This window comes from Panthera onca, chromosome F2 (genome assembly GCF_046562875.1).
Source record: "Panthera onca isolate mPanOnc1 chromosome F2, mPanOnc1 haplotype 2, whole genome shotgun sequence".
In the NCBI taxonomy this organism is placed as follows: Eukaryota; Metazoa; Chordata; class Mammalia; order Carnivora; family Felidae; genus Panthera; species Panthera onca.
This window is the reverse complement of record NC_138356.1, coordinates 83,328,153-83,341,798: the sequence shown is the minus strand read 5'-3', so window position 1 is coordinate 83,341,798 and position 13,646 is coordinate 83,328,153. Positions and strand designations below refer to the sequence as shown.

The 13,646-nt window shown below is 52.3% G+C and overlaps 1 protein-coding gene across 3 annotated transcripts in view; it reads left to right on the top strand.

The window, feature by feature from the left end:
* The window catches only part of ARHGAP39 (Rho GTPase activating protein 39), a 109,591-nt gene that overhangs the window by 47,665 nt on the left and 48,280 nt on the right, over positions 1 to 13,646 (top strand). For all 3 annotated transcript variants that reach the window (XM_060611610.3, XM_060611609.3, XM_060611605.3), the window contains exon 2: positions 1,744 to 1,909. In XM_060611610.3, coding sequence (XP_060467593.2) covers positions 1,830 to 1,909 — 80 coding nt within the window. In that variant the 5' untranslated portion in view covers positions 1,744 to 1,829. The remainder of the gene's footprint in view (positions 1 to 1,743; positions 1,910 to 13,646) is intronic.

The window sequence follows — 13,646 nt, the reverse complement described above, 5'->3', positions numbered from 1 at the left end:
GCCGAGGTGTACGTGCAGCTCTAGGAAGTACTGCCAGCTGTGGTCCTGAGCAGGCTGACCCATCTCTTGAAGCCCTGATGAGCTGCCTTGCCCTTGCTAGCATGTGATGGGTTTCCTTTCCCATTTTAGCCATTTTGGTGGGTGTACTGGTTATGCTTTTTCATTAACATTATATTTTAATTAGCCATTGGGCTCTTTTTTTTTTTTTTTTTTAATTTTTTTTTTTAATGTTTATTTATTTTTGAGACAGAGAGAGACAGAGCATGAGCAGGGGAGGGGCAGAGAGAAAGGGAGATACAGAATCTGAAACAGGCTCCAGGCTCCGAGCCGTCAGCACAGAGCCCGACGCGGGGCTCGAACTCACAAACTGTGAGATCATGACCTGAGCTGAAGTCGGACGCTTAACCGACTGAGCCACCCAGGTGCCCCTGCCATTGGGCTCTTGATGGCGTAAGCATTTCCCTGATGACTGATGAGGCTGAGCATACTTCCATGTGTTTATTAGCCACATGGATTTTTTTTTAATATTTGTTAAAGGGTGCCTGGGTGGCTCAGTCAGTTGAACATCCGACTTAGTTCAAGTCTTCATCTCATGGTTCGTGAGTTTGAACCCGGGCTCTCTGCTGTCAGCTCGAAGCCTGCTTTGGGACTGTCTGTCCCTCTCTCTCTACCCTTCCCCGTGCATGCTTTTCTCAAAAATAAAAAAAAATAAACATTAAAGTGTTTGTTCTAGTCCTCGTCCATTTTTCTGTTGGATTATCTGCCTTTTCCTAGGAATTTTGTATATGTCCTGGGACTAGTTAGATTAGATACGCATACGTGTGTCCTGTGTTGTGCATGTTCTCTGTAGCAAATATTTCCCTTTCTGGGCTTGTCTTTTTACTTAATGGTGTGTTGATAAACAGGGGCTCTTAATTTTATTATAGTCAACTCATTAATTTTTCTTTGTGCTTAGTGGTTTTTTATGTCTGATTGAGATACCCAAACCTGCTATAAGACTAAAAAACTTCTACATTTTTTTTTCTAAAAACCTTATTGTTTTACTTGTAATGTTTAGAACTATAATTCGTCTAGAATGGAGTTTTGTGTATTGGATGAGATAGGGGTCAGGATCCATTTTTTCCAATGTGTGTATCTAGTCACGACAATACCATTTTTTAAAAGTCCACTCTTGGGAGCTTGGGTGGCTCAGTCGATTGAGCATCCAGCTTCAGCTCAAGTCATGATCTCATGGTTCGTGAGTTCAAGCCCCTCGTCAGGCTTGCTGCTGTTGGCACAAGAGTCTGCTTCAGATCCTCTGTCCCTCCTTCCCTCCCTCTCTCTCTCAAAAATGAATAAATATTTTAAAAAGAAAAGTCCACCCTTTGTCATCAATCAGGTGATCCTGTGTGAGTGTTGCTTATTCGTGAGCGTTTTCCTGTCTGGGCCATGCCACATGCTTTGTGCACAGCGCTACTGCAGCCCCAGGCGGGTGGTGCTGTCCCTGTTGGAAGCCGAGGACATTGTGTCTGAGAGGTGGCAGCAGCTTCCCCAGGGTCAGCTGGCAAGGGGCCTGGGTGCCCTCCTGTGGGCTGGGGTTCAGGGGCCGGGCACAGGGAGCAGAGAAACTGCGCTCGGGCCTGGATGTTCCTTACTCTGGCCAGCACACTGGGCTGTGAGGGGCTGGGCTGGGCCGTTTCGGGTTCCCCAAACCCAAAGATGTTTTCCGAGTTTATGTGCTTAGAGGCTTCTGCTCTCTCACAGGGCGGTGCCTTCCTGACTGACAGTGGAGGGAGAGTCCCGATGATCCTCTGACTTCTGTCCGCCTGGGGCCTCCGGAAAAGACTGCAATGTCCCAGACGAGGGATTATGAATGTGACAGCCATGATGCTGGCGTGCAGGAGCCCCGGATTTCAGGGTCGAGCACGAGGTAAGCGGAAGCCGTCTGTGCGGGCCGAGTCATCAGAGGACTGGTTTTCTTCCTTTCAGAGAAGGACCAGCAGCCGGCGGGCTGCCAGGGCTTTGCTGCCAGGGGTGAGCCCTGCTTTCTTCGGGATTTGATGTGCTCCCTTGGAAGCCCCGCCCCTGGGTTCCTGCTGCAGAGGGAGGGGGCCCAGATGCCCTGCAGGCCAGCGGTGGACCCAACTCCGTGCGCCCCTCCGGGCATCAGTCCACACCAAGGCAGTTCATCGTTTTAATGTTTCTCGTTTTCAGCTTTATTTGTAAATAATCCCACACTTACAGAAAAGTTGCAAGAGCAGAAACGGTACACTGGATACTTGCACCACCTTGCCCTTCACCCTGTGGCCTCTGTGCACCCCCTCCCTCGGCACGGTGCCGTTTTTGGGGGGCATGTGGGGCACGTCTCCCATCTCCTCTGCCTCGTGGTCCAGCCTTTGGCAGCTGGTTCCTGTCACCCTTCACGGTGCTTCCAGCCCCTCCTGAGACACTCGCCCTACCGGACTTGCTGCTGCTGTGCGGCCCCTTCGCCTTTTATAATCTGGAAGGTTCCCTGCCTTTTGTGACACTGACACTTTTTAAGGCAATAGTTGCCCTTTCAAACGGAGCGCTGGTTTGTGTTTGCCGATTTCTTAGTAGATGCCGCACAGCCGTGTCCTTGCCGGTCCCGGGGTCTCACCTCTGCAGACACACGGCCACCTACTGCTCCTCCGCTCTCCCCTCGCCACCCTGCCCCTCACTGCTTTGGGCGTTCTGCTCGTTTCTTACACAGTTCAGTCTTTCCTGGGATGCGTGCAGAGCGCTGACTTCCCTGCTACGGGGGGCCTACAGCCGGCACTCTGCACCCCTTGTCCCTGCTCGTGGATTCCTCTGTTCATTCTCAGTACGGACTCAGAAATTCCTTTCTGTTCTACAGGGTCTGTAGTTCGTTCTTGCACTTAATTACTTTGGTGCTTGCGTTGTCCCAGATGGGGCCGGTGAGGTTCCTTCTGCTACGTGTCCGTGCCTCTTGGATGCTCCTTCCTTCTGGCTCCAGGCACGTCTTGTGCTGCCGCCCCGCCTGCAGGCAGCTGCTTCTCTGAGCAGCCCTGGTTCCTTTCCAGGAAGATGGGTATTGGAGGGCCAGTCTGAGGGCTTGGCATACTTGCGGCTCTGGCACTGTGTTTGCTTCTTGGCCCTTTAAGCAGACGAGAAAATGTGTGTGTGCATCTATGTACACACATTAAAAGTGCTAAGTTCACTCCAGTTCCTCCAGTTCCAGCGCTTTCCCCGAGGGTCTGCTCTTCTCGGCAGCCGCCTGCTCCCAAGAGCATCAGCATGTATACTCGTTTGCTCATCTGATAGCCTATCTGCAAACCATTTCGGAATTGCTTCACCTGTTCCGTGTGTGTGTGTGTGTGTGTGTGTGTGTGTATACATATATATACACACACATATAAAACACTCAAAATAAGGTCAGAATTTCTTTGTACTCCACCCCCCATGTGCACTCTGCTCAAAAACTGAATACAGAGTCTAGTCCTGTTCTCCCTTGGATTAGTTCTTTCCCCTTGGTTGTGGTTGTGATGCTCATTGAAATACAGTTGGATTCATTTGTTTCCATTTCCATTGAGTTTTTTCCTTCTCCTTTCTCTTCCTGTTGCTTTAATTTTGTTTTGTAAACACATAGACCATTAACGTGGTTCTAAAAGACAAAACTATGCAGCACATACATTCAGAGAAGGACCACTCCTTCCCAGACCTCTGTGCAGGCCTCTGGCCGGTGGTTTTTCTGGTTTACCTCCTGTGTTTGTGAGGATCCCTGGATCACTCTGTGCATGCCCACCGTAGTGTTCAGCCAGTCTTGAGTTGTGTATCTTGGCAGCTTCCAATATTGTGCAGTTACAAGGGTGCTGCAGTGCAAAGCCTGTGCTTTGTAATTTTGTGTTGTCAGAGGTATGTCTCCAGGTACATCCAGACGAGGGGCCGCAGGGCCATAGATGTGTTGGCCACTGCATGCCCTCCGTGGAGTCCTGTGTGCTGTGCCCGTCTGCCCACTGCCTCCCTTGGATGGCGTGTGGGGTAGGGGCAATGGGTCTCCACTCAACTTGGGTTTTATGTCTAATACCAGGAGAAGTGGAATGTCTCCTTTTCCCATTTTTCTATGGTATTTTTATGGGGTTTTTTTGTTCAAATCCATATATGAAGGATTAGAGCCCTTTGTCTGTAATTTATATTAAAATATTTAATATTTTTGGGGCGCCTGGGTGGCTCAGTTGGTTGGGCATCCGACTTCAGCTCAGGTCATGATCTCATGGTCTGTGAGTTCGAGCCCCACATCCGGCTCTGTGCTGACAGATCAGAGCCTGGAGCCTGTTTCAGATTCTGTGTCTCCCTCTCTCTCTGAGCCTCCCTAGTTCATGCTCTGTCTCTCTCTGTCTCAAAAATAAATAAACATTAAAGACATTTTTTTTAATATTTAATATTTTCATCAAATGTGTCCCAAAAAACAATATTTTTCACTTTATACTCTATTAATCTTTTCTTTTCGTGCATCTGGACTTTTAGTCACAATTAGAAAATCTTTCCCTTTGTTGAGGTTATGGGGAAAGACAGAGTTTTCTCATGGTGCTGGTATCGTTTTGTTCTTGTGTGTAGAGCTCAGGTCCACTTGGAGCTCATTCTTGTGTTTTGTGAGGTATGGACCTGCCTTTTCGGTTCACCAAATGCTGTCCAGTTGTCCAGCACCGCTCATTAAAGGCCCTGATCCGCGATGTCTGTGCTTGGCTTCGTAAGTCTGCCTCCGCCCTTCTGCCGGTTCCGTTGACCTCTGCGTGTGTTCTGCATGTCCTGACCTGGCCACATTCTGACCCACAGACCGCATGTGCCTGCTCCTCTCAGGCCCACTCTCCTCGCAGCTGACTTCCCGCGGCTCACGTACCTCCTAGGGCGCGGTCAGCACCGGGCAGGACACATAGCAGCCAGCTCTCCCTCCCATGGTGCCTGTGCCGCTGGATCCCAAGGGCTATCCCTGCACTGAAAGCAGCGTAGATGCCAGATCCCCCCTGCCCCACTGCCGTGTGCCGGCTCCACCAGAAGTTCCTTCATGGTTGGTGGTTGGCCTGTGGCTTCAGCATCCGTACCTGACACCTAGGGAGCATCGTCTCCTCAGTCTTCTTCCTCTGAGAATAATCTCTCATCCTTTTCTTTCTGCTGAATCATTTGTCTTAACCTTTCTGATTTGTAGGCTTTCCTTTGTACCCTAGGTATGTGATTGGATTACACGCATGGAATATTTTTTCTCTGTACTTACTTTTCGTGTTATTTGGTTGGTTTTTGATGAACAAACATGTTAAACTCCGATGTCATCTGTCTCACTGGGTTTCTTGTGCCTTCCCGTCTTTTCTGTCTGATTTCATAAACCCTTTCCTGACTGAGGTCTTCAGGCTCCTCTGGATACTTTAAGGTTTGGATTCGTGTGAATCCAACTGGGCTGCTTTCCGTATAGACAGTTGGCCTAGGTTGTGAATGTCACCTGTCTCCCAAGGGGACAGATCTGTGAGGGGCTTTCTTTTCCATCCATGCGTCTGTGTGCGCACTTGAGCACACAGCCTGCCTTGGCCTCCTGTTGGGCCTTCATATGCCCCCTCCAGCCCTTTTCAAAATGCTTTTGCCTCCTCTTGGTATAAATGGTAGTCAGTCTGTCCCCTACCCAGAAAAGATGTCCTGTTGGGATTCTCATTGGCAGTGTATCCAGACCGTAGGCTAATTTGGGGGGAAATGCCGGCTGTGATGTGTTCTGGCCATCATTCGTTCATTCACCCGTGAAGAGGCCCATCATTCGTTCATTCACCCGTGAAGATCGAGTGCCTTGCTGGACGTGTGCCCAGGACCATGTTCTTGCTGGTGTCTTGCTCCTGTGGCACTGTCTGTCATCTTTGCCTTGTCCCGTCCTTTCCCAAGGTGCTAATGTTCCTGATGTCCTTGGTGCTCAGAGTGCCGGTCCTGCCAGGCACAGGGAGTGGGGCTTGGAGTTGATTCTCATCTGCCCAGTCACTTCTCCGTTTCATGTGGGGCCTGATTGCGCACTGAGGACTGAGAGGTGTGTTGGCTCTGCTGTGGCTCTGAAGGAAGGACTGTGGCTGCTGTGGTCGTGGACGAGCAGCCCAGGCTCACACACTGGTCTCAGTGTGGTGTTGTGTTGACCTGGCGCCTCACCCCGTGGTGGCTCTGGGACAGTGTGAAAGGAGCTGCTGATGCCAGTGCCGCTGGGCAGGCTCAGCAATGAGCACGTGCAAGTGTCCTGGGGCCCTGGGTCTTGCCAAGGCAGTTTGCTGGGGCATCCCTTGAGCCAAGGCCTAGAAGGGAAGACTGTGTGAGGAAGGGCATGCATGCCTCCCCCTGTGCTCATGGGACACAGACGCTCAAAGAGACTCAGGCTGAAGCTACAGGTCTGGAAGAATGGTTGGACATCGTGGTGGGTCCAACAGTATCTGCCCAGGGCACTGTCAGCGGAGCAGACAAGGCCTGTGAGGTTTGAGCCCTGTGCTGTTTCCTCGGGTATGCTTCATTGCCAGTTTTATTCAGTAGGTGTGAGCTTCGTGTTTCCTGAAACGTAGAAATGCACACCGTGTGCAGAGCAGCACCTGGAGGTGGGCAGGGCCGTGTGCTTGCTGCCCTCCCCTTCCTGGGTGGTGCTCGTGCTCTAACCGAGTTTCCACATGTGCAGCCCTTGCTCCCTCTGTGAGGGACCACCAGGCCCAGGCCCCAGTTCAGTAACTGGGCCATGACACTGGACAGAGCCCTTGGTCAGGCGATGCAGAGGGCTTTTCCTTTACGCAGGGCTGTCGGGCGGGGGACTCAGCATCATCTGGCCCTCCTGCAGGAGGAAGGCAGACGCTGACGGGGCAGCGAGGCCAGTGGAGCGAGGGGACAAGAGGGCATGGCATGCACAGCCACTTCTTGCTGGGGGACGTTGTGGGCGTTCCAGCCCATCCCCTGGTTTTGCTCTTAGGGTGCTGTCTGCATTGATGAATTCGCTTAGCAGTGAGAGTGGGTTTGGTGTCTGCCAGGGTCTGGGACGTGGGAGTCTTTGTGGCCACACTGGCTACAGGTAGAAAGCAGTAGAATGACAAGGCCGCAGCCGCACAAGAGGACGTTGTCCGACGATGGGGCGATGGGAGTTTGGGACAGAGTGTGAATGTGAGGTCTGAGGACAGGCGATATCTCTCCTGGGTGCCAACAACCTGTAAAGGGTGGAAGAGGCTGATGTGAACATGGGTGACGTCCCTGCAACGGCAGGCTTTGCGGGCGAGAAGGCGGCACAGAGCAGGGGCAGCACGGGGCGCCGAGGTGGGCAGGCACGCCCGTGCGTAGGACGGGAGGGGGGCTGGTGCCGAGGAGGGCCGATGGCCTGGGGCGGGGGGCGTTCAGGGGGCTGGTGGGGGGGCAACTAGGAGCTGAGCGCTTACTGATGTCCTGGTACCTGCTCAGGTCGTGGCCAACTCACACTGGAGCCCAGAGGTCAGTCCCGCCCTGTCAGCCTCTGTGCTTGTCTGTCTGGGCAGCACCAGCTGTGACCTGGGAAGCCTCCGCTCCTCCCCGCTACCTTCTGTGGCGAGCACCCCCCCATGCAACCCCTGCTTCAACCTGCTAGGCTCCCCTGAAGTGGCAGTCCTTTTTTTTCAATGATACACAGTTCACATAAATTAATTTACCCTTCAAAGTGTACAATGTTTTTAGTACATTCGAGAAGTTATGCAGCCATCACCACTGTCTGCGTTTTTACGACCCCACCAAGAAACCCCTTGGGCAGCTGACCCCACCCCGCCCCCCGCCCCAGCCCTGGCAACCACTAATCTGCCATCTCCCTATGGATTTTTCTGCTCCTGACGGTTTAAATAAACGGAATCACGCAACAGGTAGTCTTTCATGACTGGCTTTTTTTACTCAGAGTAATGTTTTCAAGGTTCATCCACATCACAGCACATCCTCTCGTGTAGCTGCACCACATGTTGATCCGTTTGTCAGGTGATGGGCATTTGTGTTGTTTCCACATTCTCTCTATTATGACTCACGCTGTGTGAACACTTCTGTGCAGGTTTCTGTTGCTCTTGGGTCAGAGAAATGCCGGGGCATGTGGTAACTTTGTCTGACTTTCTAGGAGCTGCCAGACTGTCAGAGTGGATGTACCATTTTAAGTTCCCACCGGCAGAGTATGAAGGTCGCAGTTTCTCCGTATCTCCTCCAATACTTGTCGTTATGGTTTTAAGAAATTACTGTAGCCATTCTACAGTCTCATCGGTGTGGAGTCTCATCGTGGTTGGGTTTGCCCTTCTCTGTTGCCTGTTGATGTCAAGCGCCGTTTTGTGTGCTTGTTGGCTTTTTGTTTATCTTCTTTGGAGAAATGCCTCTTCAGATTTTTTGCCCATTTTTTTAATTGGGCATTTGTCTTGTAAGAGTTCTTTATGCGTTCCGGATACAAGTCCTTTATCAGATACGTGATTTGCAAATGTATTTTCCCCTTCCCCGTGGCTGTCTTTTCACTTTCTTTTCTTTTTTTTTTTTTTTGGTTTCTTCTTAACATTTATTTATTTTGAGAGACAGAGACAGAGCACGAGTGGGGGAGGGGCAGAGAGCAAGGGAGACACAGAATCCGAAGCAGGCTCCAGGCTCCGAGCTGTCGGCAGAGAGCCCGACGTGGGGCTCGAACCCACGAGCCATGAGATCATGACCTGAGCCGAAGTCAGATGCTCAACCGACTGAGCCCCCAGGCGCCCCTTCACTTTCTTAATGGTATTATTTGTAGCACAAAAGTTTTAAATTTTGATCAAGTCCAACTTACCGATTTTTCTTTTGTTGCTCATGTTTTTAGTGTCAGGTCCAAGAATCCATGGCCAAATCCACGGTCATGAAGATTTACCCCTATGTTTTCTTCCAAGATTTATAGCTTTAGCTCTTACATTTAGGTCTTTGATCCATCTTGAGTTAACTTTGTGTGGTATGAGGTAGGGGTCCAGCTTCCTTTTCTTGCATGTGCACATGCAGCTGTCCCAGCCCCATTTGTTGAAAACACTCCTTTCCCCAGTGAGTGGGTCCGGCACTTGTCATGAGAATCTGGAGGGCAGAGAATGTGCTTGGTCACTGTTGTGTCCCTTTGACCTGGTCAGTTGCCTGGCACATACCTGACACTCATTAAGTTATTTCAGGAAATACTTACTTGAACACATCATTGTCTGCAAGTGAGTATCTCTAAGAACCGGGGAGGCTGGAAGGGCCCTCTGGGTCGACTTCGTGCGCACCACTCCCAGCACACTGAGGGCACCACAGGCCAGCTTGCCGCTCCTTTTCACTGACTCACCTCAGATACTACTGCCAGTCTGTCGCCTGCAGTGTTGGGCCTCTTCTGGCAGGGAAGCCCACAGGGGCAGTTGGAGCACAGTTCGTTGTCACATGGCTGGTGACTGCGTGTCCATGCGCCATGCCGGCCCCACGGGCCGAGCGCTGGGCATAGACAGCACTTACTCCAGCAAGGAGGTGGTTATCTCCAGGCCGCACAAAGCTCCCTCTCCCCAGCCTGCCTGGCAGGGGTCTGGGTGGGGGAGCTGAGCACTGGCCCAGCCCCAACTCTGCTGTGTCTCCTCCTTACTCCGTGCAGGGATCCTATATGCATTCTCTGTCCTCTGGCTCCCCACGGGTCTTGGTTCAATGCTGTACCCCAGGGGTGACCAGAACATTCTTCTGAAAAAGTGGGGTTCTACCCACGCACGCACAGGAGTGTGCCAAAAAGGGAACAGATGGTATTCTTTGTTTAGAGAGAGTTATAGCCATCAGATTCACTTGAAAGTGTATTTAAAGCAAAAATAAGAGTCGGTCTTGCTTCTCTAGGGCTTAGAATGTTCAGTTCAGCCCTTTGGGAGCTTTTCTGCCAGAACAGTCTTTTGGGGGCTTTTGTGGACGTTGTTCTGGTCAAATCCATCACTGTGAGGCGGGATGGGAGAGCAGCACAGCTGTGTGAGGGGCAGGGTGCAGGGACCACCGTGGGGTGGCCGCCTGGGGGCGCAAGGGTGCCGCACTTCCTCCCCTCAGGGAGCCCAGCACGCAGCCCACCTTCCATTCCCGCCCTCCAGCAGCCTCTCACCCGTTGGGGGGTCCGTGCCCCGTGCCCAACCTGACCTTGGGGCTGGCTCCTGCCTGGCCTTCCAGAAGTCTCCATCCTTGTTCCCTATGAATCAGCTTGAGTGAGATCATGTCAGCCCTGCCGAGAGCCATTCTCAGGGTTTCTCTCTTCACTCAAGCAAGACTCAAGCCTCCTGCCCTGGCCCTTCACTCAAGCAAGCTCCTGCCCTGGCCTCCAGGCCTCTGCATCCAGGTGTCTTCTTGGGGGTCCCCCCACTCCGTCCCTTACTTCCTTTCCTGCCTTGGGTGGAGATAGCCCTTGGTCAGCCGGCCTGTCTTCTTTGAAGCATCTGCGGGTCCCTTTCATGCTCTTTGGCCCGTATGCATGGGTGCCTCTGAGTACAGGATGCCATCCTTTGGTGTCCCAGTATTTGCCAGGTAGCTGAGAGGAGGTGCCTGTGTAAGTGGCTCTGGGGGTGGAGGCACAAGTGGCCGACTGTCCTGTGAGGAGAGCTTGGCCAGATCAGGAAGCCGAGAGTGGGAAGTGTGAGTTTTCTGGGAGCGCGTGTTGTCCCTGGGATGGCTCAAGCCGCCGAGGGTTTCCCAGGTACGGCGACCCAATTCCCAGGGTTAGAATGTTGCTGTGTCTACACTGAGGGGAATGGCCAGCTGGCAGCCAGCCGGGTGCTGCAAGCAGGTGAAGGCAGTTGGAGCCGGGGTGAGGGTCTCTGTGCTAGGTCAAGACCTGCCTCGTGGCAGGGAAGAGGGCCACTTGGCACATTCGTGTCGCGTGGAGAAGCAGGGCTGGCGCAGTCCCACTCAGTGCTGTGGGGCAGTTGGGGAAGCAGATTTTCACGTGAGCAGCAAACCGGTGGATGTGGTGGAGGATGGCCCTGGAAGGGGCAGACCGGGAGCTGATGAGGGGACTCCTGCCCCGTCTTCCACAGCCGCTGGCCTTGAGGGGCGGCTGCAGCCTGGACGGCACAGCCTGCAGGCCTGCCTCCTGTCCTCACGGTTCCGGGACATTCTCTCCCAGCCTTTGTCCCCAGGACACTCTGTTCTTCCTCACACAGGATGACTGACATGTGGTGGGTGGGGGTCACAGGAAACCACAGAGTCCGTCCCCCGAGAGCAGCCCAGTTTGACTGCAGGCGCAAGAAGGAGGAGAGGTGGAGCTTACAAAGACAGGGGACTCCTCCCTGTGCTGGGCTCTCAAGATGTCCCTGTTGGGTGCAGTGACCCACAGCAGAGCAGCGATTCCCTGAAGGGGGTACTCGGGGTTCTGTAAGCCAGTGGCAGGGTTACCAGCCTGTATGTTGGGTGTGAAAAGTTTGTTGACGGGAGTGTGGGATGGGATGCGGGGTAGGCCGTGTGCTCATGTAGGGTGTCAAGGGGAAGCTGCACTGAAGGGACACCTCCTCGCTCTGGCTCTCTGTGGGGCAACTGAGGGATGTCTGTGGACAGGAGGGACACCTAAACTTGGGCTTCTTTGTGGGGCAGCTAAGGGACGTCTGTGGAGAGGAGAGACATCTCCACTCTGGGCTCTCTGTGAGGCAGCTGAGGGACATCTTTGGGGAGGAGGGACACCTAATCTCTGGGTTCTCTATGGGGCAGCTGAGGGACGTCTGTGGGAAGGAGTGGACAGGAGGGTGATGGGAGGCCTGGGAAGCACGCTGAGCATTTTGAAGCATCCCGTGGACAGCAAGGTGAGGGCAGGTGTGGACCCTGTGGAGACGTCGCACCGTGGGGCCAGATTTATTCCCGTAGTGCTGAGCAGCCCTGTTGCAGGCACAGAGAGGGAGCGCAGAGGAGTCAGAGTCAGAGGACAGACATCTAGGGAAACAGAGCATCCGGAGTGAGACTGGCAGGGAGAGGCCCATTAAAGATGCCTATACTGGAATCATCAGTTACAGAATCGCCGGGTTTCCAGAACCGTGAGGAACTTGCACGCGTGAGTGGAGAACGAAAGACCCTGAGGAACGACCCTGGAGAAGGACCAGCAGCTTTAACACAGATGAAGAGAGAACGAATGAAGTAGGAAGAGGGACTGAAGGGGCGATCTGGCGTGGCAGGCAAGATGGAGCGGGATGTGCAGGCTCCACAACACGAGTGAGGGCCCCGTGGGGCCCAGAAGGAGGCAGAGCACTGGGAGGTTTGCTTCAGAGTGGGGCCACGGAGGGTTTTCCAGAATTGTTTAAAGATGCCAACCTTCAGATCCAGGAGTCCCCCAGATCCTGCGTTTCACTAATTGAAAGTGAACTTGCACCTGAATATATGTCACAGTGAGTTATTTGTTCTGTTTATTTGCCAAATCGTTAACATCGTCTACAAAGACAGTTCCGTTACATTACACACAAATGACGAGAGGGCTCTTCCTTGTTTATTCCCAGGTGAATCTATAGTAAATTGTTAGAGTCAATAGGAAAATTGAGGAAGATTACTTATACAAAAGTAATATACAGAAGCACCTGGGGGGCTCAGTTGGTTAAGCGTCTGGCTCTTGATTTTGGCTCAGGTCACGATCTCATGGTTCACGAGTTTGAGTCCCGCATCAGGCTCCGTGTTGACAGTGCAGAGCCTGCTTGGGATTCTCTCTCTCTCCCCACCGCGCTCTCTGCCCCTCCCTCACTTGCAGTCTCTCTCTCAAAATAAATTAAAAAAAATTTTTAAGTAATGTACAAAATGTGTTTCTGTACACCATCACCAATCAGAAAATTATAAATTTAACAATGTAAAAATTGGACACTACCAGCAGGTGAGGGTGAGGAGCAAGCAGTGTTGCTGGGCGCACTTCAGGGGGGAGCAAGTCGGGGTCCTCTGGACAGTTGGTGTGCACTCCTGGGACCCGGCGTCTTACCTCTGCAGGCTTCTGCAGCCCCTGCGCAGGGCTCATGGATGAGGATGTGCATAGCAGAGTTGTGAAACATGGTCCCAGATGGCCAACCACTCAGATGTTAAAAACATGTGACCCAGGCACCTGACTGGCTCAAGTCCACCTGAGTGGACTCTTGATCTCGGGATTGTGAGTTTGAGCCCCACGTTGGGTATAGAAATTACCTAAACAGACAAACCGACAGACAAACGTAAAAACACACGCACACAGGGACACCTGGGTGGCTCAGTCGGTTAAGCGTCCGACTTCGGCTCAGGTCATGATCTCACAGTCCATGAGTTTGAGCCCCGCGTCGGGCTCTGTGCTGACAGCTCGGAGCCTGGAGCCTGCTTCAGATTCTGTGTCTCCTTCCCTCTCTGCCCCTCTCCTGCTCATACTCTGTCTCTCAAAAATAAATAAAAACATTAAAAAAAACACATGCACACACACAAAACCGTGTGACAGCTTCAGGCAGTGCAGCACTGTGCACTGTGCGCTTGGGCGGGCTGCAGCCAGGTAGACAGCGTCAATGGGTTTCGGTTGCAAGTGAAAGAGACGAGACACACAAAAAAATAGTTTTATTGCGTGAATGTGTGATTGAAAAATAGACACACCTCAAAAAATTTGTTTAGGGTTATCTTCAAAGATGTTTGGACTAAAAAAAAAAAAAAAAAAGATGTTTGGACTATAAAAGCAAGGAAAACGGTTGCCTTAAAACTCAGGATCGTGGTGTCCTCGG